Below are 26,564 nucleotides of genomic sequence, written 5' to 3' on the forward strand. Positions count from 1 at the left end.
ATAACAAAGTAAAAAAAAACAAACAAGAAAAAAAAAATGCACACAACTTGAGTTTGCTACTGATTTGTCACTGTTCTGCTTTTTCTTCTCTCTCTTTTTTTTTTTTTTTTGCACAACTTAGACAGCAGTGGTAGAACATCAAAATTATTGATGTTTATTATACTCTGAACTTGAAAATGATTTCAAGTTCAAAAGTCAGATTTAAAAATAAAGCATGAGTGATGTCTCTATAAACTACTGGTAGCCAGAACTGAGGAGATGTCAGCTGCTTGCATTAGAAAGCAATTCTGTCAAATCAGTTTCACTGTTGAAATCCTTACTATCAGCCTGTTCTCCTCCAACAACTGTGTATTTCATTCCCAGTATTATCCTGCATTTCCATTTACAGAACCAGTATTGCACACCAAATTATTCAAACAATCTTGTCTCAAGACCTAAGTCTTATGTTACCATTGGGCAATAATTCTTAAATAATTACAGGTTTCTGGAATCAAGATTAAAACGTGAGTTTTGATGTCATTCTGATTATGTTAAATGGAAAGCCTACAAAGCAAACTCAACACATAGGTGACAGAGAGGTTACTCATGTTACGAAAATTAATTTGAATTCTTCAGTAAAATCATTAAACATCAGATATTAAACAAATGCACACATGGAAGATAGTAAATGAAGTGGCAAACATTTTTAAATAACATCTTTAATTAAAGTTTTTGCAAAGGCAAAATATTAAACTTAAAATAGGTCTTAGTACATCAAAATACTAAGTTCTCTAATTGTATTCCAAGCATGGCCTTTGAAACATAATATCCTGTATATCACAGAGGAGCAACCTTGATCTGCAATTGTACAGAATGAATTTTACAAACATAATAAATATATTTACCCCCTTACACATAACAGTATATGTACAACAGCAGTTGACAATAGTAGCTCAGAACAGCAAAAAAGGATATTCCCCCACTCCATATTCTATTGGTACCCTATGCACTCTGGAACATGTCTCATTGAATGACTGTACATTTAGCTAACTCAAGGTAGTTCATCCTGGTAAAAAAAGCTCCTTTTGTTCCACAATGTCAAATCCGCCAAATAATAATTAAAAGACACATTGCATGAACTCCCTAAAAAAAGTAGACAACAGGGAAACCAATGGACTGGTTTTTACACATTTCCCAACCAATCACAGCAATGGGAAAACAAGACTTTAAATGCCAGACATCGATACAAAATGATGTGCAAGTTTCTTCATCTTTTATAGTCATTACTCTCAAAGTCTGAAAATAATTCTGATTTCAGTTGTGTGTGGAGCAGGGAAGGGGGTGGCACGCAACAAACCCCACGGTGCTGTGTAAAGCAGCCCAATATCAGTGTGCATTATCCTAAGATTACTCTTCACCTCCTGATCATCTTATTGCAGTTGATGGGAAGCTTTTGCTTTGGGAAGAATTTTTGAACATTTTGTTTTAAAAGGATTTTTTTTTTTGTTTTAAACAAACTGAGGAGACTGAATCAAAACGCACTTTACTCAACAAGGTCTCCAACTGCTTCACTGGAATTGAGAATTTTTTCTCTGGCAATGCTTTATGGTGACATAATTACTGCTAACTGTCAAATGGTGGAATTATTTTCACAGACTCAGTGAAATTTACATTAGACTTCTATTCTGCAGCAGAAATAGAAAACCATTTGTAAAAAATTCTATGACATGAAAACATGTTCTTTGCTCTTTCCTAGAAATTGTGATACAGAATTAGGTATCATAATCTTGAAAATAACTCAGACCACAATTGCTACTTTAAATTGCATTAAGGAAGCTGAATGAAGTTCAAATGCAACTTGTAAGTCCAATGTAGGAACAAGGAGTACAAAGCCTCAAAGAAATCTTGTCACTAATCAGCAACTCGGGGGATAAAATCATATTTTATTTAAATAGTCCAATATAAAGTTCCTTATGTGACTAAATTTTCTATTATCTCTTTAAAAGAAAACATATTTGAACATGTTTTCAACTTAGATGTTTTTAAATGATTGCACACACTAGAACCCAACAGAATTAGAGCAAAAAAGTTGCTTTTATGACTGAAGCACTACAGGAAATTTACTCTTTAAGGAAACCAACAGAAAAAAAAAATCTGTCATACTGGCAAAACAGGCATTCTACAAATCAAAAAAGCATAAGAGTACCAATTTTGCCCTGTTGCTCTGCAAGTTTCCATCAGTCATCATGGTTACAATTATGAAGTTACCTTTCCCCATTTTTTCTGTCATTAAAAGGTGCTCCATTATCTGTGCAAATTTTAAATAAGTCCTCTTGAAATCATTATTTGTTTCTGTAATACTGAACTATTTAAAAAATAAAAATAAAACAGCATCAAAAACTATTTCCAAGGGGAAAAAAAAAAATCATTTATGAACTATGAACATGGGAATCCCTTGCCCTCTGAAGGAATGGTTTCTGTGGAACCTAGTGAAATGGTCTGTTCAGTTACATTGTTAAAACCATGATTAAAGTTCAAGTACAATAGTAAAATTAAGCAAACTACATTCTTACAGCAAGCTGCTACAATAAAATAAAATTAAAACATGCTTTTTGATTTAAAAAAGGAACACTTGATGTAGAAATAAGAGCACAGTTTGGTATATTTGTGTTTGACTGGCTTACAGAAAACTTCACAGGTACTTGTATTTGAAAGTAACAAAACTTAGTTGAATAGCATATCATACAATTAGCTTGCAAAAGAATGCAAGTTCAGATAGCTTCAGACATCCTTCAGAACAGCCTAAACTTGAGTTATCTTTAAAATTCTGCTATCCCTTAAAAATAAATAAAAAGGCTGTGTAGTTTCTAATATGCATAAGGGGTAAAAAAAAAAATTCTAAGACATATGAAAACCAAGTGTTGTCCAAGTAATCTGGATTCCAATAGTCTCATCAGGAATCTATAGCTAAAGGGATTTTTTCCTTTTGTTGGTTTAGTTGTGCTGTTAAGGGAGTTTTTTCTTAAGTCCACTACTTAAGACTCACTGGTAATAGATTTGGAAAAGGAGAAGGAAGGAATTAGTAGGGTACAATATTGACTTCATCTCACTTGTACAAAGAAGTGTCAACAGTGGTACAAATAATAATAACAAATAAAATATCTGCTTTGTTCAGAAGAAAACAAACACCAATCAGTCTGAGAAACCTTGAAGCCCCGAGCCAAAAATGTACTCTAAATAATGACATTACAAAAGAATGAATTAGAAAAAAAACAACTTTTCATAAAGCTTATGTATGTAAATGGCTTACAACAATCATATGGCTCGAGGCGTACCTAGAGGCAGTTTTATTCTTTATCAATGAGAGCACAGATATACAAAATCACAGTAAAGAAACCCTCTTTGGAGGGGTATTTTGGAGTATTCTGTTTGTTTGTTAAAATACTACTGAGACTAACAATACATTTGAAGGCAAGTAAATCAGAGAGAATGAAAATTAGGGCAGTGCTTATATACTGCTAAAATATACCTGTGACTTCATTAAATAATGCTTAGTAAGTTTCATTCTCCAGAGTGACAGAAAAAGGGCAGAACTTATGGGTCAACTGTCTGCTTCTGCAAGTCTTTCTCAACCTAACTAAAATAAAGTCTGCTGTGTTCTTTCCAAGGACTCAGGGAAAGAAAAGTGTTTGAAATGGTGAGCCATATGGACATTCTCTCCTCAACAGTTTCTCAGGTATAATGCCCATTTCCTCTCCTCATTCAAAAGTAACTGCATTTCTGAAAGAATTTGCAAGGATATCCAATGTGTGAAGAAAAATGTTCAGTTCTCAGGAGAGAAGGGGAAGCAGAGGGAAACAACCTTGTTGCTTAAAAGAAAAATTATCACAAAACCACACCTCTGGAAAAGGCATATGAGAAAGTGGCTACACAAGATCTAGAGCCTCTAACTATGATTTTCTGTTAACAAGTCAGTCTACAGACATTTTAATAAAATTTGTGTTCTCAAAGCTGTGCAGCTCTCCTCATGAAATTACATGCCACCTGGAAACTTTAGAGAGATTAACTACTACAAGTAACTTATGGCTACACTTTTTAATAAAACACATCTTTGATTAAGAGAGCTGCAGCCAGGATTTTAAAGTTACTTTCTATATTAAAAATTTAGTGGATGTCTGTACTACGGATGTAGTAAGTAGGTGAAGGAATGCATCTGTTGTGTGATTCCCTACACATTTGATTCAGAAGCCCTCCAAAAAGCCTTTGAAGAAGTCAATGGAAGCTATATTATTTGTTTCAGTTCAACAATGCTGAAACCACCACCATACAGCAAGAATATAATTAAAAAGTTAAGCAGTCTGACTTTGGGGGCAGGGGGAGCCCAGAGCTACAGGTGCTTAGTATTTAAAAACAAACAAACAAAAAAAAAACAGTCCTAAATGAAAAGTATCACTTACATGAAATTAAAATAACTTTGAAATATAAATGATCATTTTAACATTTTATAACTGCTAGGAACAACAACTTGCTTACGGGGAACTGAACTGAAAACCACAAATAGATATTATAATTAATGAGCATATCAGAATTAAAAATATTTTCCCTATACAAGTTATTTAAAATTTAACACCTTAATTCTTACCCTTCTGTACAAAGCTTGCACGCAGTCGAAATAACATTCTGACCATCCTCACTACCAAAAGGAAGTGTTCAAAGCAAAGATTTGTACACACAATAAGCATTTTCAGATTAATAATCTATCACAGGGAAGAGTTCCTTCAATCATTGGAAGTATTTTAAAATCTTAAACCATGGGAAGAAGGGGGGGGACAAAGCCTTACATGCTAAATACCAGCTGTAGGTACCTGTATGTAGAATTGATAATTAAGGTATTCCTAACACACAAAACCAGCTCCCAGACAATGCTATAGCTGCTACAGTCCATGGCTTGCTCATCTGAAGTAGTGTCTTTGTTGCCACATTTTACCTTTGTTCCAATACTTTTGTTTATGCTTCATGTGCAGAAACACATTTTGGTTGGAGAATATGTCCAAGTCTCAACCTTTCCTGCTTTTGAACATTTTTTCCTTTTACAGGGAGTTTTTGTTTTGTTTGTCTTAAAAACTTCACCATTCTGCATCCCCAATGGCTTTGGAAAATACATAATCTCTTCCATTAAGATTCATGATGCCATCCTTGAGATGAAATTTCCATTTGTTTTTACTTCTATGGATCTAAAAATAGGGAAAAAAGTTGAAGTCTTACTCTGCATCAGAAACAGCCACTAATGCATAAAGTAAACTATATAGTAAATTACATCAGCAAGAAAAATGAAAATAACAATTAAACACACATTACCAAGTTACTATAAACATATTGAAAATCAATTCTGCATTTAGCTGTAGAGAACAAATTCTAATGACAGATCTAGCAGTTTCAGCTGCATTTTTCAAACCAGGTTAAAAAAATCTCACAGGGACTGTCAAGAAACCATGCAAATTCAAAGACATCGTAAAATACAAAGCATTTAAAAGTCTTTAGAGATGGTTGGAAAGGAAACATGAGAAATATATATCAACTTCTACTGCTTTAATAAATTATTTTAATTACAACATACCATGAAACTCCACTTGAAAGACAGATATTTCTATTTCAAACACTGAAACAAAGACTGATGCTTTAAACTTAGCCCTGAAGGAGTCCAACACTAAGTTTATTCTTTGCTTGTGCTGTCTAAATTCCATTCTACCTGCAAACTAGTTTGACTACTTTATATACAGATAGACAGTAGACTTATTTAACTTTCTACCTAAATTATTAGAGTTTGACACTAGGATTTGGAACGTTACAAACTGGTTGAAAGGTAAATGAATTATTTAAAAGACTTCAGTCTGAAAATCTCTATGTTAAAAAAAAAAAAGCATAAGATGGCATAGCTGGTAATGCATATATCTGTTAATCTTATATTCTATAGTTTGTTCTCACTGGTAAGTCATTTTATATGATTTACATTCCGGTTCTATCTTAAAGTGTCAGGTAAGAAAAGTAAGATCTCCAGCTGGGGATGATGGAACGAAGCTGAGTGCTCAACAAGCTCCATCTTCAATGAATAGAAGACTATACAGTCTTCTCAATAAAAATAGTGAGTATTTAAGGCTTGCTTTGTATAACAAAAATTTGTAAGATTAAGCTGGGTGATCAGTCTAAGTATCATCAACAACCCAAGAAATTCTAGAACAGAAAAAAAAAAGAAAAAAAGACATTCTTTCTAGCTCCACAGTGAGTCCCTATCATAATGGCCAGTGACACAATTGGGGGTTCAACTAGATGATCTCCAGAGGTCCTTCCCAACGCCTACAATTCTATGATGGTAACAGATACTTTCTTTATAATACATCTTCCCATTGACATGAGATAAAGAATAAGCAACAGTTTTAAATTCAGTATAAAGATAGAAGAATATTTTAGGGTTCTCTTATTTGTTTTCAAATAAAACATACTGTAAGCACAGAACCAATAAATCCATGCCATTAGAACAATTAAGCAATGGGACAACAAGATATTTAAAGAGAGGATCTTTCAAAGAGGTGAAATACTGTCCAAGAGAAAGATCACTTAAATTTTAACAGATTGAACACAAAAGTGTCAGTAAGCAATAACTCTCACAAACTGTTTCCAAACTAATAGTTTCTGATTATAGTCTAGAAGAGACACTGCCTTTTCTGAAAATAAAAATAATTAAAAAAAAAAGAATAGCACAGAAAGAACACTCTCCTCTGAAAATTATACAGTCATCAAAAAGAGAAATTTTTAGTTATCAATAAGCAATTTTCTAGTAAGTCTAAACCTTGATGGCTACTAATTTAATTTATGGCTACAGTAAACTACAAAGCTTACTTATGATAGTTCACTTCTCCAGAGCAAAGATGACTGACCTTTTGTTAAAGATCACAGATAGCTATGATGAAGAAAAAAATTCAACCAGATTTTTCTAGGCTTTATTCAATACCACCAAGTCTAGCTAAAAAGCATCAAACAAACAAAAACCCCACCTTTCACATAAATGACAGATAGTTCTTGCATTAACATTCACATTATAACCTTTACAGATCTACCTGTACTAGACAGTCACAAAGGGTACTTCATCACTGAAAAATTATGGCTTGAAGGAATAAGAGAAATTAGATTTCTTGCATCTGTTTTATATTTTACCTTATCATACTGACACACAACAACATTTTCCGTATCAAACAGTTCTTGTCCTTCCTCATCGCTCACATCATCTTCACTGTTAAGAGGCTCCTGAAAGAAATACATGGAAAAAGTTGCCATGTTTAGTAAAGTTACAGCTCTTATTTAGATTGTTCACGCCAGACCAGGCTACAGTCTGTTGGCACGGATCTATAAAATCACTGGAGGTGCAAAGTATTCAGCTTTCCAGCAGAGGGCTCATATACTTTTCCTTTTTGCCCTCCATGATACAAGAGGGATGTCCTTACCAATTTCAGTGCCCAGTTTCAATGTTCAGGACAGATTACGAGCACAGCATTCTTTCATCATCACATCACGTGAAATCACGACACACCACAATCACTTTCATTCCTTTATTCTAAAAGTTCTAGCACCTGCAATGTCCTTATGTGTATTTTCTTTTTTTCTGAAGCATCTAAGTAATGCAAATAAAACATTATTCACATCTCTCTCTACGTTCCATTGGAAATAGAAACTCCAGGACTTATCTTTGTCTTATGTACCACAAATGGAAACAATCTCAACACAAGCAGGAAGTTTGCAGAGGAGGAAAAAAGATATTTTAAGATGATGCAGAGACAGGTAAAAATAACTTCTCCAGATACAAGTATTTTTCCTTAAAAATAATTTTCAACTTTTTGTCTTTCTACAAGTGGCCTTTCCTCCTCAGAAGTCTTCCAAGTTGTGTTATTTCCTCTACTCTTTACTATTTCTTTAGACTTGTGCGTGTCTTGCAAGATTACAAAATGACGCCAGAAGGGTATTTACAAGCACTACTGAACTGCAAGTCTCATTTCTCCTTCCTTGCATGACCTTCCCACCTGTACTTAAGAGGATTGTCTTAAATCTCATATCTAAATTGGATACCTCTTCTAAATCATTCTCACTCCTTTCCTCAAGAACCTAACCTCTAGTGTTTGTCAAAATAGAACTCTGATGTACTGCATTCTATGCAATATGGTGAGAATGCTTCTGCAAAAGTTTCTTTTTTTCTTCTTCTTTCTCTACCTCATCTAAACAGCAAGTACTTCAAAAGCTTAAAATAACCATTAATAAATGCAAAATGGCTTTTCATAGGTCTTCTGCTTAATCATCATCTTCCCACCTGCCACCTGCCCCAAAATATATAAGCTATACTATGAAACCAGAAGTGAGAGAAGAAAAAGGCGACCAGAATTCCTGATATCAATTATTGTTATAATTAAGTTTTAAAGAATTGCTCAACTCATTAACTACCTGCTGATGAATGCTAGAAGCAAAAGTAATGGGGAGGTCTCCAGCATACTGATGATGAAGCCTTAGCATATTAAAAAAATCTACATTAAAGAACACAATATTGACGCATGATGACCCATACTTAGTAAGGCAACTATTAACATATTCAAGACTGACACTGATTGATACCAATCAGTATAATGGAAAGGGTGATGTGGACAAAACTTCTAATAGAAAAATATTGTTTGACACAACTGTAGATGTATTACAGAAAATCCAGTTTAACTCCTTGATAAAAATTTTAAGTTTTACCAGCATATATAATGCATGGGTGATACAGATGGTGAAATGCTACAAATGCTTGCATACTGGGAATCTGCAGAGAACTGTGTAAGTGATCCAACAGTTCAAAATGCATCTTACAGATTTAGGGACTACAAAGTTTCCTGCCAGAAACTGTAATAAAAGTACTTTTAGCTTATTAGCTTTTTCTTTGATGTTTTTTGGTGCAACAGAACAAAACTCAGTTAGAACCACTGTCTAAAGTCCAAAACCAAGTAAATGGAAAATCTAAACTAAACACACAGTATTATTAAGCAAGTTACTAGGAACATTTGCTCCTAATCCTAACTCCAGACTTAGTTAAATCAAGGTCAGATGTGTTTTTAAAAATGTTTTATAATCAAATTTCATTCTCAGGCCCCTTCTAGTATGATAATAAGGCAACCTAACAGTAAGTAAGATGCAAGCCACACCACGACATGTATTTGTTCTCTCAGTGTATTAGAAATACACTCACCTTTTGTCATTCCTCCTACCACCTAATTTTGGAATGCACTCTGACCCAAGCGGAGTTGATTATTTCTATTTGCTTAAGAAGGATTCATAATACCAGGGCTGACCTTCCCATACCATCAGAAACACAACTGTTGAAGTCTTTAAAAAGGCACTCATCATAATTAACATTTTTTTCTGTTATCCCCTGCCACCCCAGCTGCATTTCAACGTGCTTTAATAATACACAATTTCCACCACGTCAGTATGGGATATAAAGAAACTACAGTACATAGATAGCACTGATATTTTCAAGATTATGGGAAGGTAACATTCTTTGAGGATTATAGTATTCCTTTAAGTACCGCGGTGAAAAAATTAAAAATGAAATACAAGCATTCTGCAGTCTTCTGAAATGATGTTAATTTTACCTCTTCAACCTGGCCATCTTCACCTCCATCTTTTTCTTTGTCCTCCTCTTCATCATCATCGTAATCTTCTTCCTCATCTTCTTCTTCTTCAGATGATGTGTCTCCAGCTCCATCAACTTGGAGAACAAGTGGTGCTTGTGGTTGTGCCTGTTGTTGCTGTGGCTGCTGCTGACCAGCTGCAGGAATCTGTGCTTGAGCTGGTGTAGGGGCAGCCACTGTTGTAGGTATAACTTGAGTTTTATTTCCTGTAAAAAGGATCTGCTGAGGCTGTATAATCACTCCTGTCTGCTGAGGAATCCCTCCAGGAATTGGAGCCAAAACCTGATGGAATAGTATAGTGGTTGTTAACACACCAGACTAGCAGAAGACAATGAAGCATATGCTGTGGTGGACTTACATCTAGGGATAACCCTGCGACAGCATATCAATCTGACTTGGACTAATTAGAGAAACAAGTTACTAATACTCCACCTATATCAGACAGGTAATTACATCTTCAATAACATAACTTCTCTAATTACTTGGTACTTTTCTGCACTCAAATTCCAAGCACAGTGGAATAACGTTTAAACTCAAATAGGAGATTATTTTTAAAATTTCTTTGCAGAATACTATCTGAAAGGATAGTGACTAAAACTGTGCAAGTAATCTAATTGTCATTGGACCCATACAAAAGCAGTTTTAAACCAATGCTAGTCTGAATCTTGCAAGAATAAAAACATTTGAAATATTCCAAAATATTTCATCTTTGAAAACATCCTTAACACAATCCTTTTTAAATATACTACTTCTGTTCTGTATAATGTTTAAATTTGACAGCAAAAAATGCAAGCCCATTTAATAATTACTATCAGGTTTTTACTTTCAAGTGTATGTATTAATTTATTTTCTTTACCTGCTGTATAACAGGTGCTTGTACGCCACCAGGCTGCATTTGTGGTATGACCTGCTGTTGTAGAACAACTGGCTGCTGTGGTTGAATAATATATTGAGCTCCATTTGCAGTTCTAACTACTTGGAGGATCTGGCCTGTAGCAAGATAAATAAACACCAAATTAATCAAAGAACAGATATCTCTGTTTAAAATTACCTTAGTTTAGAAAGCTGTTTCCTGAAAGAACACTGTTAACAATTAAAGAGCATTGTATTCTGTTTTCACCCATGAAAAGATACTGTGCTATAGCAGCTGTGCCAGAAAGGAAGCATTAATAAGGCTGCTTATCATTGTGAAGTATGCAAACCAAGACTAAACCTCTAAAGCAAGACAGTATTTCAAATATTAGTTCCTACTTCCGAACATACCTCATGTTTTCTAAGATAAATTATACAAGCAGAGTACAAATGAATCACAGAATTGTAGTGGTTGGAAAGGACCTCTGGAGATCATCTAGTCCAATCATCCCTGCTAAAGTAGTTTGCACAGGAAAGCGTCCAGGCAGGTTTTGAATATCTGCAGAGAAGAAGATTCTACAACCTCTCTGGGTAGCTTGTTCCAGTGCTCTGTCACCCTCACATAAAACAAGGATTTTCTCATATTCAAATGGAACTGCATTCCAGTTGGTGCCCATCAACCCTTTTCCTGTTTCTGAGCACCACTGAAAGGAGCCCGGCTTCATCCACTTCACTCCTACCCATTAGTTACTTTTAAGAATTGATAAGATTCCCCTCTCAGTCTTCTCTTCTCCGGGCTGAGCAGCTCCAGGTTACTCAGCCTTTCCTCATATGGGAAATGCTCAAGGCCCCTCATCATCATTGTGGCTCTCTGTTGGACTCTCTATACAAGTTCCCTGTCTTTCTTGAACTGAAAAGCCCCAGAACTGGATACAGTACTCCAGATGTGGCTTCACCATGATGGAGTAGGGGGGGAAGAACACCCCCACTTGAGCAGCTGTCCACACTTTTTTTATTGCACCCCAGAATACCACTGATATCTGCTGGCTCATGGTCAACCTGTTGTCCACCAGGACACCCAGGTCTCTCTCAGCAGAGATCATTTCAAGATAGCCAGCCCTTACCCTTCACTGGTGTGTGCTGTTACTCTTCCCCAGGTGTAGGACTCTGCGCTTGCCCTCATTGAACCTCCTAATATTCCTTTCCACCCAATTCCTCAGCCTCTCCAGGTCTCACTGAATGGCAGCACAGCCTTCTGGTGTGTCAGCCACCCACCCCAGCTTTCTATTATTATCAGCAAACTTGCTGAGGGTGCACTATATCCCTTCATCCAGGTTGTTGCAGATGATGCTGCACTAGGCCCAGTACTGACCTCTGGCGAACACCGCAAGCTACAGGGCTGCAGATAGGCCCTACGACACTGACCACAATCCTCTGAGCTCTGCCAGTCAGCCAGTTCTCAATCCACCTCACTGTGCACCTATCTATCCCCCACTTCTAAAGCTTAACTATGAGGACATTACAGAAAAGCACGTTAAAAGCCTTGCTGAAGTAAAGGTACACAATATCCACATGAATATACACCAAAACAAGAAGCACAGATAGTCACATCACTTTAGTTTTATCCAATGCTGTAGTATTTCCAAGATCTAGCCAGATGGCATTCCCCTTCTGGGACTTTTGTCCCTTTGATGACCACATTATGGAAAATCCTTCTGTACATAACTGTCTTTACAAATTTGATATGTAGCTGTCTTTCTGAAAAGTCTACTCTTATATTCATTATCCACTTCACCTTCCTTTTTCCACAATACCTATATTCTGATCTCTATTTCTTTAATTAACCTGTAGCTTTATTTTTTACATCTATTCTTCACAAAATGTGTTAAGGCATGCATGCCTATACAGTTGGCTTCCAACTCTGAAAAGGGGGAGCTAAGACATATTCCAACATGCTCTTTACATTTCTATTCAAATGAAGGAGAAGAAATGAAATTAGACAATCCTTAATTTTAAATATTTCCCTAAAGATTGATTTTATTTTCTGTTCTATCAATGCAAACTACAAAAATCTCTTTAACAGGTAAGTAAATCTGAAAGGAAGGAAATACAGTTCTGCAGGCTATCCTACCCTCTCCTTAAAGAAAACATACTACAAACGTTTGCAACTGAAAAAGAAAACAATAAGCATAACAGAAATGACAATATAATATTCTTCTAAAGCACAGATGCTCTTCCTTAGGAATTAGAAGATGTTACATTTCTAGAACAGCTACACGTTTCAATTTCATTTCAACCATGTATCCATTAAACATTCAAATGCATAAAGCAGGGAGGTTAAGTGCCAGTTTTGAGCAGACTAAGTGAATTACTCTGGGAAGGAAAGCAACAGATTCTAGGAAATAAACTTTCTCAGATCTTCCTTTACTACCTCAGGCAATGCTACAGTTTGAGGCACAGTGGCTGGAAGACTGCACAAAGAAATGGATCTGGGGGTGTTGGTCAACACTTGGCTTAACATGAGCCAGCAATGTGCCCAGGAGGCCAAGCATGCCAATGGCATCATGGCTTGTACCAGAAATAGCGTTACCAGCAGGAGCAGGGAAGTGATCGCCCCCCTGTACTCAGCACTGGTGAGGCTGCACCTTGAGTACTCTGTTTGGCTGTGGGCTTCCCACTACAAGAAAGATATTGAGGTCCTGGAGCACAGTCAGAGAAAGGCAATGAAGTTGATGAGAGGGTCTGAAGGACAGGCCTTATGAGGAGTGGCTGAGGGAACTGGGAATGCTTGGTCTGGAAAAAAGGAATAAGGTCTCAGGGGAGACCTTATTGTTCTCTACGGCTACCTGAAAGGAGGTTTTAAGTGAGGTAGGATCAGCCTCTTCTCTTGTGTAACTAGTGACAGGACTAAAGGGAAAGGCCTCAAATAAAGCATCTGTTAATGAAGCTGTTCATGAAAGTCACATTTATATTATATTCTAAGCATAAAGCGTAACAGTATATAATACATGATAAATGTAAAATAAAACTGGCATTGCCAACAAAATTAGGAATTCAATTGTATGAGCACAGCAAGAACCACAATTGTTAAGGCACATCTTATCTGCAGTTACAGATAAAGCTATCCTGCACTTTTGTCACCTGCTTTTCAATACGGTTCGCATCATGCCTCACAGTACTCAGAAATATGCAAAGGGAAGTGACAGCAATGTCTGTCTTCATGCACACATCTAAAAAGCAGGGAAGACTAGCACAGAATCTGTTAGGTTCATAAGACTGGTGAGCAACAGTTCAAGCATCCACTGAAGATTCCCTGATTTTGATATATGAACAATATATGACAGCAAGTAAAATCCACAATTTCTCCCTCCCAACAAGCACCCGCAAAACCACCACATGACATCAGTGTTAAGACAGTTACCTGAATTTGTAAGTATCTGCTGAACAGGTGTAACACCAGCAGGGAGAGCCAATGTAGCTGCAGTTGCTGCAGCACTCTGAAATATAAGAAAAGCTTTTTAAGAAGTGTTACTGCCAGTGTTTTGTGTTACAAGATACTGCCTGAAAATATGTACCTCTTCTGACCTACTAATAAAATACTGCATGGCTTAGGTGGCAGTTTTACATTTTCAAAGCAGCTAAAGACATGAGCCTACAAATCTGAAAATAAGGTACTTAAGCAGTGATCATGTTCACTTGTCTTGTTTTCACAAGGAGCAGCAATCAGGTTTGCACTTTTCTTCATTCTACAAATGATCTACATTTCAAGTTCCAAATAACACAATTCTTTCAAGTGAATATATGCACGCAGCATACTGATTGCTCACAGAATGACTTATTTTTTCTCTCAAGACAGCTGGTTAGAAGTGAAATCCAAGGACTCTCAATGGGTAATGATTCTATCTTACAGAAATTAAATTTTAACGCAATAGCTCCAAACACAAAAATCTGCAGTAAGTCCTTGACTCATATAGGGAAACTGATTTCTCCAGAGGTTTTTCAACTTCAAGTGTCTAATTGCAGTTATCTTTTGAAAATCCTCCCTTTCCTCACCATGGAAGAACCATGAGAAATTACCCTCTGTTACTGAAAGGATTTAAACTTCATTACTGGGTAGAGTACATAACATCCTGATTGTAAGAAATATGATCTCCCCTTACTGATTGATTTATATAGTAGTAATACCACTTCCAAAACAACAGAAAAACAAAACTTAAAAGTGGTTTCCTGCATTCACATATCTCAAAGGCATATAAATAAATTCTCATTAGTCACTGTTCTCCAAGACATTTGAGGTCAGATATATTATTTAATATCAACCTAAAAGCTTATCAGAAACACATAAGTATTCCAACTTAGTTCTATAAAAGAGTATTTATTGAATAGTAGTCTTCTGCAGTTTACAGTTCTTTCATATTTTGACAGCACCTGAGTTTTAAAATCCCCACAGCCTCATTTTTGCAATATCCATCAACAAGACATAACAAAATAAGAGAAAAAAAAAGTTTAATTGTTGTTCTATGGAAGTTACAAATTACATTGAAATAGTTGTAAAATGCTTTAGGAAAAGCTAGATATTAGCATGCTTTCAGCTTCTGAGTACATCTTTCTATTTGAGTAATGAAATTCAGATTCTTTTCTATAAGGTCAGCAGATAATGGAGAAATGAAGGTTATGCAAGTTACCAATGCCTTGACTAATTATGAAACATTGCTTCATATGTTTTTACCAGAGAAGTTGTAAAAATGTAATAAATTCTGGTTTTAATATGTTTAATTATTATTAGCTGTTGTTTTCAAAAACCAAGTATAACTATATATATTTATTTTATTAAGCCAGAGCATTTAAAAAAGAGCAAACAACCAAAATTAACCTCTTGAGATAAAAACTGAGAGAAATGGATAAATGACCAGACTCTATATATTCTCCTATACATTAATGAATCTAAATAACATGACCAGAAAAAGTGGATCTGAGTTGCTAAATAAACTCTCATTTGTTATAAGCTTAGACTTCAGAAGAGTTGATGCTATTTCCTGTATCTAGCAAATACAATGTTTGTATCATTTAATAGTGTTGCATTAGTATGCAACAAGTACATAATGCAGATTTACACCAAGAGTACTCCAATTTCCAATTTAAATAAAGTTTAGGCTTACCACTCTTGGAATCATAGGATCATATAATCATCAAGGTTGAAAAAGACCTCCAAGATAATCCAGTCCAACCATCCACTTAAAGCAGAAATCCAGGTAAGCCCTAGGCTTTGTTACTAAAACTAAGTCCTTGGTTACTTCTAGATTGTCATTTCAGCAGCAGAACTCAGAAAGCAGACAGACGGTTTTATCATTTCCTGCTTTTAAGCATCTGATGACTAATACCAGACTTGTGTTCACTATTCAGTCAAAACAACTTATATAATGACAGCATATAGATGTACAAGCCTCAGCTTTTCTTACCATGCCCGATGCATTCATGTGTGGTATCAGCTTGGAATCTGGCACAATAACCTGCTGCTGAGGTGCTATAAACCAGAAAAATACAGCACTTCATGAATACTACACAGTCTGCCAAAAATAACATCCAAACCAAAATAACTTTGAAAAAATATCACACAAATATCAGCTGAGCTTCACAGCAAAAACAGCTACTGAGCAATCTTCGATCTTACAAGTTTTACTGTCAAGACAATATACAATAGCAGCTCTGAGGTGCAGTATGGCTATTCTGCCTTTTACAGATTTTACTTCAATGGCTTCAATTATCTATTCTGACCCTATGGAAAGTAAAATTTAAAACGTATTTCTGAAAGCTATTACAGTATTTTTTTAATAAACTTGCTGATATTCAGCATCAGAGTTCTCCAAAAACATCAACTACTAGTGATCAACTCTCAAAAAAAACAACTAAACAAAAAAAAAACACATATACACAAAAACAAAAAATATTACAAACACTGTTGCAAGAGAAAGAGCAAGTTAAGAGGACACAGCAGTTATCCTCAGATCTTCTTAGCATAGCTGTTAAACTTGTGATCTTCGCTGACTTTTTAGCGTAGCAGATGAAATATTATCAACCACCTAGCTTAGAATTGTACTGGTGTGATACAGGAAATAGACAGTTAAGCTATGAGTAATCTGTTGATCACAAAAAAGTGACCAAAAGTCTCCAACATCATTGACAGGAAATTAGAATATGACAAAGCAATATGAACTAATCATCAATATAGTATTCTCAATCCAATTCTGCAACAAAGGACACTGAAGTACAACGCTTCTTGAAAGATTCAATTGTGGGGAGAGAAGCACTACAATCCTGTACCAAGACCCAAAGTCATCTCTCCAACTTTCACAAAATCATGGCCACATGCCATAATCACACACCACACAGCAGGAACTACTTACTGTTGTCATAATTTCACTCTCTGTCTGCACCAACCCATGAAAAGAAATACTACACAAACTCGCCCAATTCTCACATTACACCACCTCCCCCATGGAAAAGGAAGTCATGCAATTAGTAAAACTGGAAGTATCTGTGAGTGAAGTGCTTTGATATCCAAATTCATTTATCTTCCACGCTGTCATTTGGTCTTAAGCCACACTGCAGGGCAACAATAAATCAGTTTAAAATATATTACTGTATTCAGGATCATTCAAGGCCAGGCTGGATGGGGAGCCTGGTCTGCTGGTTGGCGACCCTGCACATAGCAGGTGGTTGAAACTAGATGACCACTGTGGTCCTTTTCAACCCAGGCCATTCTATGATTCTAAGACAGAATCAGGGAACAGGGATTTCCATATTAGTGGTGGGCAACGTGGTCAACGGAGTCTCAGCTATTCATCTAAGCAACCACTAGAGGTCCAAGTAAAAACCAAGTCTGCAGAGTCTGCCAACTGTAACTAGTTCATTTCAAGATGCTTGTTTTTAGAGGTCTTAAGTACCAAAACAAATTTTATTCCAACAGTCACAACTGATTTATGTCCAGAAAAAAAAAAAAAGGAAAAAAAAAGGAAAACAAGAAAAAAAACACAGACCAGTAACAGGTTCCTTTCACAGTAGCTCCCCTCTGTTTTAAACATAAAACATAACATTTTTGGGGGAGGGAGAACAAAATCAGTTATAGTTCCCTCTTGTGCTTATGTCAACACAGGTTCTGATCTATGAAATCTGATAAAAATTGAAGTCCCTGATTGAGTATCACAGATAAATATTTTTATGCAATAAATGTAATAGCATACAATAACTCATGCATTTCATGAGATTTTTTTATGTAGTAAGCAAGCAGTGAAATCTAGTCATATTTACAATTCTGTAATTGAAATTTGAAAATGTTTTTCTACATGTTTCATTGAGAACATGTAAAACAGATACTACAGGAAACACTACTCTTACAGCTAACCAAATCCCACTGTGCAATCTGCTAAAGGTGCAAGAAAAACAGCCATTACGCTTTTCACTGAAAACCTGTTCCAATATGAAAAACATATCCTATGTGTATTTTGAGTGTTTTTCATATCCTAGCATCCATTTTTGCTTAATGAACTCTCTTGTTTTTAAAATTTATTTGCTCTTAGTAGCATTACTATCTTCTGAATAAATTGTCAACTTCTTTTGTATACTGTCTTGAAATCAAAAAGCAGTTCATGGATTTTTGTCACAATCTGAAAGTCATGTATTATGAAAAAGTAAGTTATGTAGAAAGAATTCAACTTTTTCAAAATCTTAAGCATATTCAAGACTAAAAGAAATGTCAAGATACCTTTTCATCTAAACAGCTCACTTGATCCATTATATGGTCAAGTAGGAGCAAAGTTTCACACAAAGACCTAAGGTTACCTGCAAAATCAACATTCTTCCCATAAATCTAGAATATGCTAAGTAAGGAGTTGGTCTAATTTCAATCTTTCACCAGAGAGGTTAGAGTGTAAGCCTGACCTTGCTGAGATGCTGGAATAAGAACCTGTTGTGGCTGAGTCTGCTGCTGCACAGTCTGCTGCGGCTGAGGTTGTGTGTGATGGTGGTGGTGATGATGCTGTTGTTGCTGCTGTTGCTGCTGCTGCTGTTGCACCTGCAACAGAAGTTGCTGCTCTTCTGAATGGAAGCCATCTACAGCCTTGGACTGCATCAGCTTGTTCTCCCACAGCTAGTTTGAGAAAGGAAAGAGAAATCTGTGAAGATTTTTACTTCACAGGATCTGTAAAAATACAGCCAGTACTAAAAAATTAAATTTGTTTTCATTATTTATCTTATGCAGTCTATTTAGCCAAAAAGCCCCTGGGCAAATACAGACCGAGGAGAAAATTCCACATAGGTAATATTTTAATGAGAAGAACTAAGTAGTCAGCTAAAAATAATCAGTCTAAGCTTTAACATTCATTTTTTCTTCCATTTGTGGAGGAACCATAGTAACTCTTACAGAAGTATGAATCAGAAAAATCTATTCTTTATTACAGCCCTTCCCAAAGCTATTTCTTCATAAAACTCCTCAATAATGTTGCTTGAAAACATACCAATAGAAACTACTGGTATACCCAAGATAATATCAAGCTGCACAAGTACTGACAGTTTTTGCCATGATATCAAACTCAGTCTCTTCAGTCCTATAGCTCCTGATGTCAGCTGAACTCTCCCAAGAAAAGCCACAACCACAAAAATGCAAAAACATAGAGGCATAAGTATTCAATAAGTAAGGGTACCCAGGACTACTGGGCCCTGCTAAGAACTCTCTAAGCCTTCATTTATTTTCCTTCTTTGCCTCTTTCTCCACTGAATCTTTTCTGGTGTGACCTGCAGAATACATCTATGACACACTCCTTCACTAAGACAAAAACATCAACTGGAGTAGACATACTTATTTTTCCAGCACAGAAACCTTTGGAGTTGTTTACCTCTAAAACACATCTTTTTCTTTTTCTTTCTTTTAAGATACAATTTTTCAGGGACTGAAGTGGTTACACTGTTGATTTAGATGTCCACTGTTAGTCTATGCCAAGTTCTGTTATGTCAAATTAGGGGAAGTAAACAAGGTGGGCAGATACTTCTGTAGAGTAGTATAATCCAAATGATATGGGACTAAAAACACGTAGATTAATATAGTGCTTCATAAATAAAAACCAGCATTTTTACTGCGTACAACAGTAGGCAGAACCAAGAAACATTTGATGTATTGATCTATTAAAAAAAAAACTTTCAGCTTACTGTTTTGAGTTCCATAAGAACTTGTTCATCCACTCCTTCATCCAGAAAAACTTCTCTGACATCATTAATGACATCTTCGATTACAGACCTGTACAGTTTAGGCTTAAAAAAAAAAAAAAAAAGAAGTTAGTATTATTTCTATTTTTTAAGAAATTCCACATTCCAACATTAGATCCTCCCTTCCTCTCACCCTCTAAAATAGTAACCTCTTACACTTGCTATACACTGCAGGTTTCTGAGTGACTTAAAACATCCAAGAAAGTATACATTAGCACAAACAGCTCTAACAAGATGGAAAGGAAAGGGAGAATTTGCTACCTTTTGTGTCAAAAGAAACTCCAAGCCATAAGGAGTGTAGGTCAAAACAAGGAAAATGAGATTGTTTACCATTTGGAAAATTTGTTTCCCATTTGCTAGTGTACATGCTGAATATGTAAAAATATTTGCATGAGTGCAAAATATTTGTGTCAAAGAACGTTAGAAGTTAAAAAAAAAAAAAAAAGGAATCTCAATAGCTCTTGCTACTAGAACAGGAATCAAATACAGCTCAGGAGGTTACTGCGTTGAAAAACATTGAAGCCTCAGAACTGCCAGTATCCATATACAAACGTCCTTGCTTAACACACCTTATTGCGGAAGCTACTGATATCAAGAGAGACAGACTTTTGTTTGCAGTTTCTACTTCACACATTTTTCAGGGGGCAAAACTACACACATACTATTACACTGATCTCATGTCTAGACTGCCATTGGCAAAGCTAACTGTCAGTTCACTTCAGGCTGCCCAGAGAGATGGTAAACTCTCTACCCTTGGAGATGCCCAAAAGTCACCTGGGCAGAGGCCTGGGCACCCTGCTCTGGGTTGGCCCACTTGTTCCTGCCAACCTCAGTCACTCTGTGAATTTTAAAACACAAGTACAATTTTAAAAAGAGTAGAAACTTTAGTGATTCGTGAGTGACATTTAATTCAAAAGCCACAGGATAACTGTATTATTCAGGTGTACTTTATAACCAAACACCACTGCTTGAACCTCTGTACATGTGTAAGTCTCAGTGGTATTCTGATTGAGTTTAATATGTGTGTGCTATATAATTGCAAGGTAGAATCATGAGCTCTGAGTTAGGACCAACCTGCAGCCTGTGAACCATACATACTTCACTGATGGAGGCTGTTCCTTGGGCTGAGCGTTGACTGTTCCTAAACTAAACTGCAACTAACTACACAATTATTTTAGATGACATCTTCCCCTACTCTACTCCCATCAGAAGTGATGCCACTTGCATCAGATACCTTGTATGCATGCAAAGCAATCTCCGTGTCCCGGCACAGTGAATTCAGTGCTCTGGAAGGGCTGTCCTTAAGGTGCATCAGCAGAAAGCCTGCACCAAGCACACACAGCAAGACTCACACAGCTGGTACTGCACAGATTTACTGCTTGCTCTTAAAGCATTTACTTTATGCATACAGAGTTGCTTAATGCATCCTCGAAGTGCTGAATTCGTTACAGATATGCTAAAGATTACATTGCACACATGTTACGAAACAGAATGGTTATGTCTCTGTTATGCACATGGCTTACCAGCCCAGAACAAAGCTGAGCAGCCAATAAGTAGGAACTTAAAGTGCACTGGTATTATAGCCTACTTGGAAGCCTGGAACCAGGATACTGTTTCCTGAAATCTGCTTAGTGCACTACACCCATAGTGTTTCAAGCAATGCCTGTGAGGCATGCTTTGGTAGTTTTTCTTAAAGAAGAAAAAAAAAAAAAAGGAAAAATAGAAAAGGCACCAAAAAGATACCACATCACTCTGGTCAGAAAATCCACAGTCCAGCATTTTGGCAAATGGCATGCTATCAGCACTCCTTTTTTTCTTAATTGTAAATTTTATCAGTTTGTCACTTTTCCACTTCGAAATATGCCAAGGAAAATCAAGGAGCTGAAATGTCAGAATTCATCCTTTCTTTTACTCATCTCTGCAGAAACTTTCTGGCCTCAAGTAACAGTGGATGTTTGCCATACTTAAAAATTACCTTTACTGCAGCTTTGTCCAAAACTCAATTTCTCCAAAAGAAAAAAACTCAATAATCCACAGACTCTTTTTCTTTCAAAACTGTATGGCATACTTATATCTAAGCTGCTAGGTACAGCATTATTAGTGCTTATGGAGACATCTGATGCAGCCTTTCAAATCCTGTCTTCTCCTGAGCACTGGTACTTCAGCTCTGTGCTGTGAAAAATACTAAGCATCATTAACAGGATTATTTTTCCACTTAGACTTAATTCATTGCAGATGCAAAAAGACATTCTACTTAATGTCATTAAGTCCTATTATTCCTATAATTAAACAAATTGCATATAGCTTACACAATTCAACTAGAACAGAAATGCTACTTGACCTACTGTTCATATTGTTTCTTATTGTATTAAAGGCATCTGTTTCTTAAAGCCCAAACCATTCCTCAAATAAATACACTTATCCTTAGGTACATGAGGTGCTTCACTTAAGTCAATGGAGCATCCTTACAACTGAAATTACAAATGAAATTCCTGGAGAATAGAGATGGCATTTTCTCCTTCAGACATCTACTGTTTTATTAATAAAGCAGACTCAGCACAAACAGGCCCTTATTCCCACTAGCAGTCACCACCTCCTGCCAGGTGTTTCCACGAGGTGTATTTACAGGTATCACTCAGAATATAAAGCCCTGAGAAAAAACACTGACATTGAGGCACAGCAAATTGGTCCCACAGCTCAGCAGTCTGCACTGTTGTGGTCACACAGTATCACAAGATACAATACACTCACGGTTATATGATTAGTAGGAGAAGGAGCAAAGAAAATATCTACACTTCATAATGAAATAGTGGCTGAGCCCCTGTGCTTCCTGATTTCACATACACATTTCCATCACACTCAGATAAACCCTGGCTGTGCACAGCTATACTGAACGCCCATGAATGGAGCAGCGGTGCTTTTCTCAAGAGCCATCTATGGCAGAATGGTGAAAAACAGCATAAAATGTTACTTCTACAGATGTAAAACCAGACATAAAATTATAGAATTTATGAACTTAAACCTCAACCTTTAAAAAGGAAGTGCACTGTATTTTTTTAGATAGGCAGTAATTGTTGGCTCTGAGTATTATTTATGAGATGCTCAAGTTGTTTATACAAACTACCTACATCCCTGGAGCTGAACGACCATCATTTATTTCACGCACTGCTTACTCAAAAGCTGAACATGGGCACGCGATTACTAAATGAGCTCCCAGTGGGCCTGTGAGTTGCATTTTGTCATAAATTTTCACACTCAATCAAAGAAAGCAACGAGAACATAACAGAAACTTAAAAGATTGCTATTAAAATAATCGTGCTTTCATCTGGTTTGTATTAAAGTGCCTCCCTCATAAAGAGCACATTACTGTAAACTTCAGGCCCTTTTAAGAGCAAACACACTCAAATCACTCTTCAATAAACACTACTCCAAGCACTTACTATAGATTAAAGACAACAATTAAAATTCCTGATTTATTAGATGCAACCACAAACACACAGAAAAGATTTGAAATCTCATATGTCCCCCTCTGGGAACATACGGAAATGATTATATTTCACTTTCTCTGTACATCTTGTAAAGAAAACTCTGAGCATGGTGAGACTGCTACACGCACACGCACTCCAAATCAGAAGAGCAAGCAGGGAGCTATTTTAAGCAATGCCACATGCCTTTGGGGGCTGCACTTCCTACATTCCATCAGTTCCAAGGGTAGAAAACCTGCACCTCTCCCTAATTACTGTTACAACTCTTGGGATCTGGGCAGTTTGGGTTTCCAATAACCATCACGTTACAAAGGAATACACACTGCACGCCTTGTGCATCTGACAGCAGTTTTCTCCTACTTACTTCTGCAGTTATCCCTGAGATGTTACCCATCTGTTTCTCCTGTCTGTGGAAATACAGCTGGGAGCTGTGTGACATGAGAACACCACACTGAAGATGTAACTACTTTTAGTCACAATTACACCAAAGAAGAGTGCAAAAGAAGTAGCATATAAAAGCTATACTGTAAGCAATTAAATGTGACACCTGTCACACCTTTACAAGGTAATTACCTTTGTCACCTGCAAAACCTTATACCACATAAAAACGTTACCATGTTATACACATCCCTTCCTAGGAAGGTCAGATTTGATCAGATGCTGAAGTGACACTATGACACACCAGGCCCAAAATCTGCCCTGCTGAAGTTATCAGCTGGCTGCAGTACTTCCACACATTCTTCTGCAACTCTGAGGTATGTATGGTTATCATTAGTACAGAATAGAACTGATTTTTACAGAGTGCAGCAAAACTGTACTGTTTTCTTGGGATTCAACCTCAATGGGAGTCAGGCTCATTTTAAGCTCCTATTATTCCGAACACTGTGATCAAACACAGGCACCTTTCAGCAGCACTTCGCAGACTTTATGCTATGTTAACACAGAGATGCAGCACTGATAAGCAAGTTGCTGAAACAAAGACATTTATAAGATCTGTGAAGATTATTCAATACAGAGATGTAGTGACCTATTAGGTAATAACTTGGTAGAAAAAGAGACATGAAACTGCTAACTTACTGTAGAGACAAAGAGCCTTTGCTATCAGTTAGAGAAGAAAGCCAGCAGTTTGTGTGTAGAACAGCCAGAAGATTTGGATCACGCACATTCAGTAACTATCCTACCAGCAGCTGACCTGCACGCAATGGCTCACTGCTGTCCCACATTTTGTTTCAGAACAGTTGATAAAATAGCAAAGCAATGCTACTTCCTTGCAATCACATGAGGGTGGGTTACAGGTAAGATTTTGGATTTAAAAAGGAAACTCTGTATCGTTTGCTTTTATATACTGCTCTGTAGTACTAAAAATATTCTAATTCAAATAATAGAGAAAATACCACAATCTTCCAAAATATCAGTGTGCCCCATCACCTTCAGTTACCAGAAGCACACAACAATCATTCATACAATCTGTGCCCAGGACCAATAAACAGAACTTCAATATTAATGCTGTTTTTGGTACAAGATCTGTACCAGAAGCTGGCAAAATGACATGAAACAAGTCCTGCATCCCTCTTTGCCACGCTGGGTAAGAACACCTAAGTTCTCCTTTCCCCATCCAGCAGCAAAACTCCTTGGATGACCATAAGGGTACACAGGGCTGCAAGCTATGAACAAAAAGACACATACACTAATAATTAATAATTTAAAAAATAATAATTTTTTAAAAAGAGGGGGGGGGGATAAAGGGGGGGGATTAAAAAGGTAAGCGTTTTCAGAAGGCTGGGAGGATGGCGGTGCCCTCTTCGTGCAGCGCACAGCCAGCCGGCACCGATTGCCGCGGGTAGCGCCGCCGCCGCCGCTCCCTGAGCGCGGAGCGAGGCAGGAGCACAAACCCGGCGAAACCCAGAGCGACAAAAAGCGCGGCCGGCAGCCTCCGCCGCGATGCACGCACCTCCCAGCCCGCTCTCGGCGGCTCTCTCCCTATTTAAAGGCTGATGTGGTGTTTAAATGGAGAGGCGGTGACGTGGGGCTGGAAAGCACCTTCCCATCCTAGCAGAGTCTATATTAGAGAGCGGCAATGGCTCTATATAAACAGGGCGGCCACAGGGAGGAGGAACACAAGGAGCGGGCAGGCAGAAAGGCAGGGGAAGCCATGATGGATCCGAGCGCCACAAGCAGGGCCGCGCCTGCCGCCGGACGCCGGGTTTGTGCCGCCGGCGCTCGGGGTGGGGGTCGGGGCCGGGGGCGCGCCGGGGACGGAGCGGCGACCGAGGGGCGACGGGATCGGCCGTGCGTGTGACTGCTTATTGCAAACCGGAGCGAGCCGTCCCGCAGCGAGCCGCCCGCCAAGGTGCAGAAAGCACGAGAAGGGACACAGGGGGGCGAGAGTTTTCTTTGTAAAATAAATACTGCCTCGCTCGCTGCAGAAAAGTTCCGGGCCGGGCCCGGCGGACCACCGCCGCGGGGCTGGGACAAGTGCTTTTCAACCATCGTCTCCTTCCGATCAAGCAACATAAAATGGCTCCAGCGGAGCCCGGGCTGCCGCCACCGCCGCGGCCGCCGCCACCCCGACACCTGGCTCGCCCCCGGACGGGCGCGGGGCCGGCGGCGCTCGCTCCTTCCCCGGGCGGCTCCCCCCACCCCCCCACTCCCACCCCGCCCGCCCCTTCCCGCCGGACCCCGGCCCGCGGCGGGCGGCCCCGGCCTCTCCCCCGCGGGGCTCCGTCCGCCGCCCGCCCCCGGGCCGCCGCCCCGCGCCCCCCGCTCCGCTCCCGCCGCCCCGCTCCCGCCGCCCCCGGCTGCGCTCTCCCCGCCCCGGCGTCGGGCGCCACAAGTTGTCTGCTGCCGCCGCCGCGCGGGGAGCGGCCCGGACCCCGCCGCCCCTTCCCGCCGCGGGCCGGGGGGGAGGGGGCCGGGGCGGCCCGAGGGACGGGGGTGCGGGGGAGGGGGCGGCGAGCCCCGCCGGCCCCCTCCACCCGCGCCGCCCGCGGGGCCCCCCTCGCCCCCCGGCCCGGTCCTTACCACGGGGTTTGTGTTAGTCGAGCTCGCCATGTCCCGAGCCCCCCGGGACGCCCCCAACCGCGGGGGGAGTCGCCCCTAAAACAATAAACCTGCCCGGCTGCGTCCCCCCTAAGCCCGCACGTCCCGCCCCGGCTCACGGGCAGCCCCGCGGCCTGGCCCGGCCTCGTTCGCCGGCCCTGGGGCTGCAGCCGCCGCCGCCAGCCGCCCGCTCTGCCCGCTTCGCCCCTTTATATAGCGAGAGCCGAGCAGCTGCGCGAGC

General features: G+C 38.7%; 1 protein-coding gene across 1 annotated transcript; it reads right to left on the bottom strand.

The window, feature by feature from the left end:
* Positions 1-680: 680 nt before the first annotated feature.
* On the bottom strand, positions 681-26,506 carry GTF2A1 (general transcription factor IIA subunit 1). The gene is made up of 9 exons (XM_031593133.2): positions 26,306-26,506; positions 19,743-19,844; positions 18,480-18,687; positions 16,001-16,065; positions 13,963-14,038; positions 10,546-10,679; positions 9,651-9,971; positions 7,192-7,281; positions 681-5,213 (listed from the first exon to the last, which is right to left on the bottom strand). Exons 1-9 carry the CDS (start codon positions 26,333-26,335, stop codon positions 5,106-5,108), a joined length of 1,134 nt encoding a protein of 377 aa, XP_031448993.1. The 5' UTR covers positions 26,336-26,506; the 3' UTR covers positions 681-5,105.
* Between the last annotated feature and the right edge of the window lie 58 nt (positions 26,507-26,564).

The sequence above is a fragment of the Phasianus colchicus genome, chromosome 5 (assembly GCF_987193195.1).
Source record: "Phasianus colchicus chromosome 5, bPhaCol1.hap1.1, whole genome shotgun sequence".
NCBI lineage: Eukaryota > Metazoa > Chordata > Aves > Galliformes > Phasianidae > Phasianus > Phasianus colchicus.

Excerpts from the sequence above, each read along its gene's own strand:
- GTF2A1 (XM_031593133.2), bottom strand. The coding sequence starts at position 26,335 with ATGGCGAGCTCGACTAACACAAACCCCGTG. Across the intron at positions 9,972-10,545 it reads AAGCACCTGTTATACAGCAG|GTTTTGGCTCCAATTCCTGG; the intron begins GTAAAGAAAATA and ends CTATTCCATCAG. Across the intron at positions 7,282-9,650 it reads AAGATGGCCAGGTTGAAGAG|GAGCCTCTTAACAGTGAAGA; the intron begins GTAAAATTAACA and ends TATTTCTTTCAG.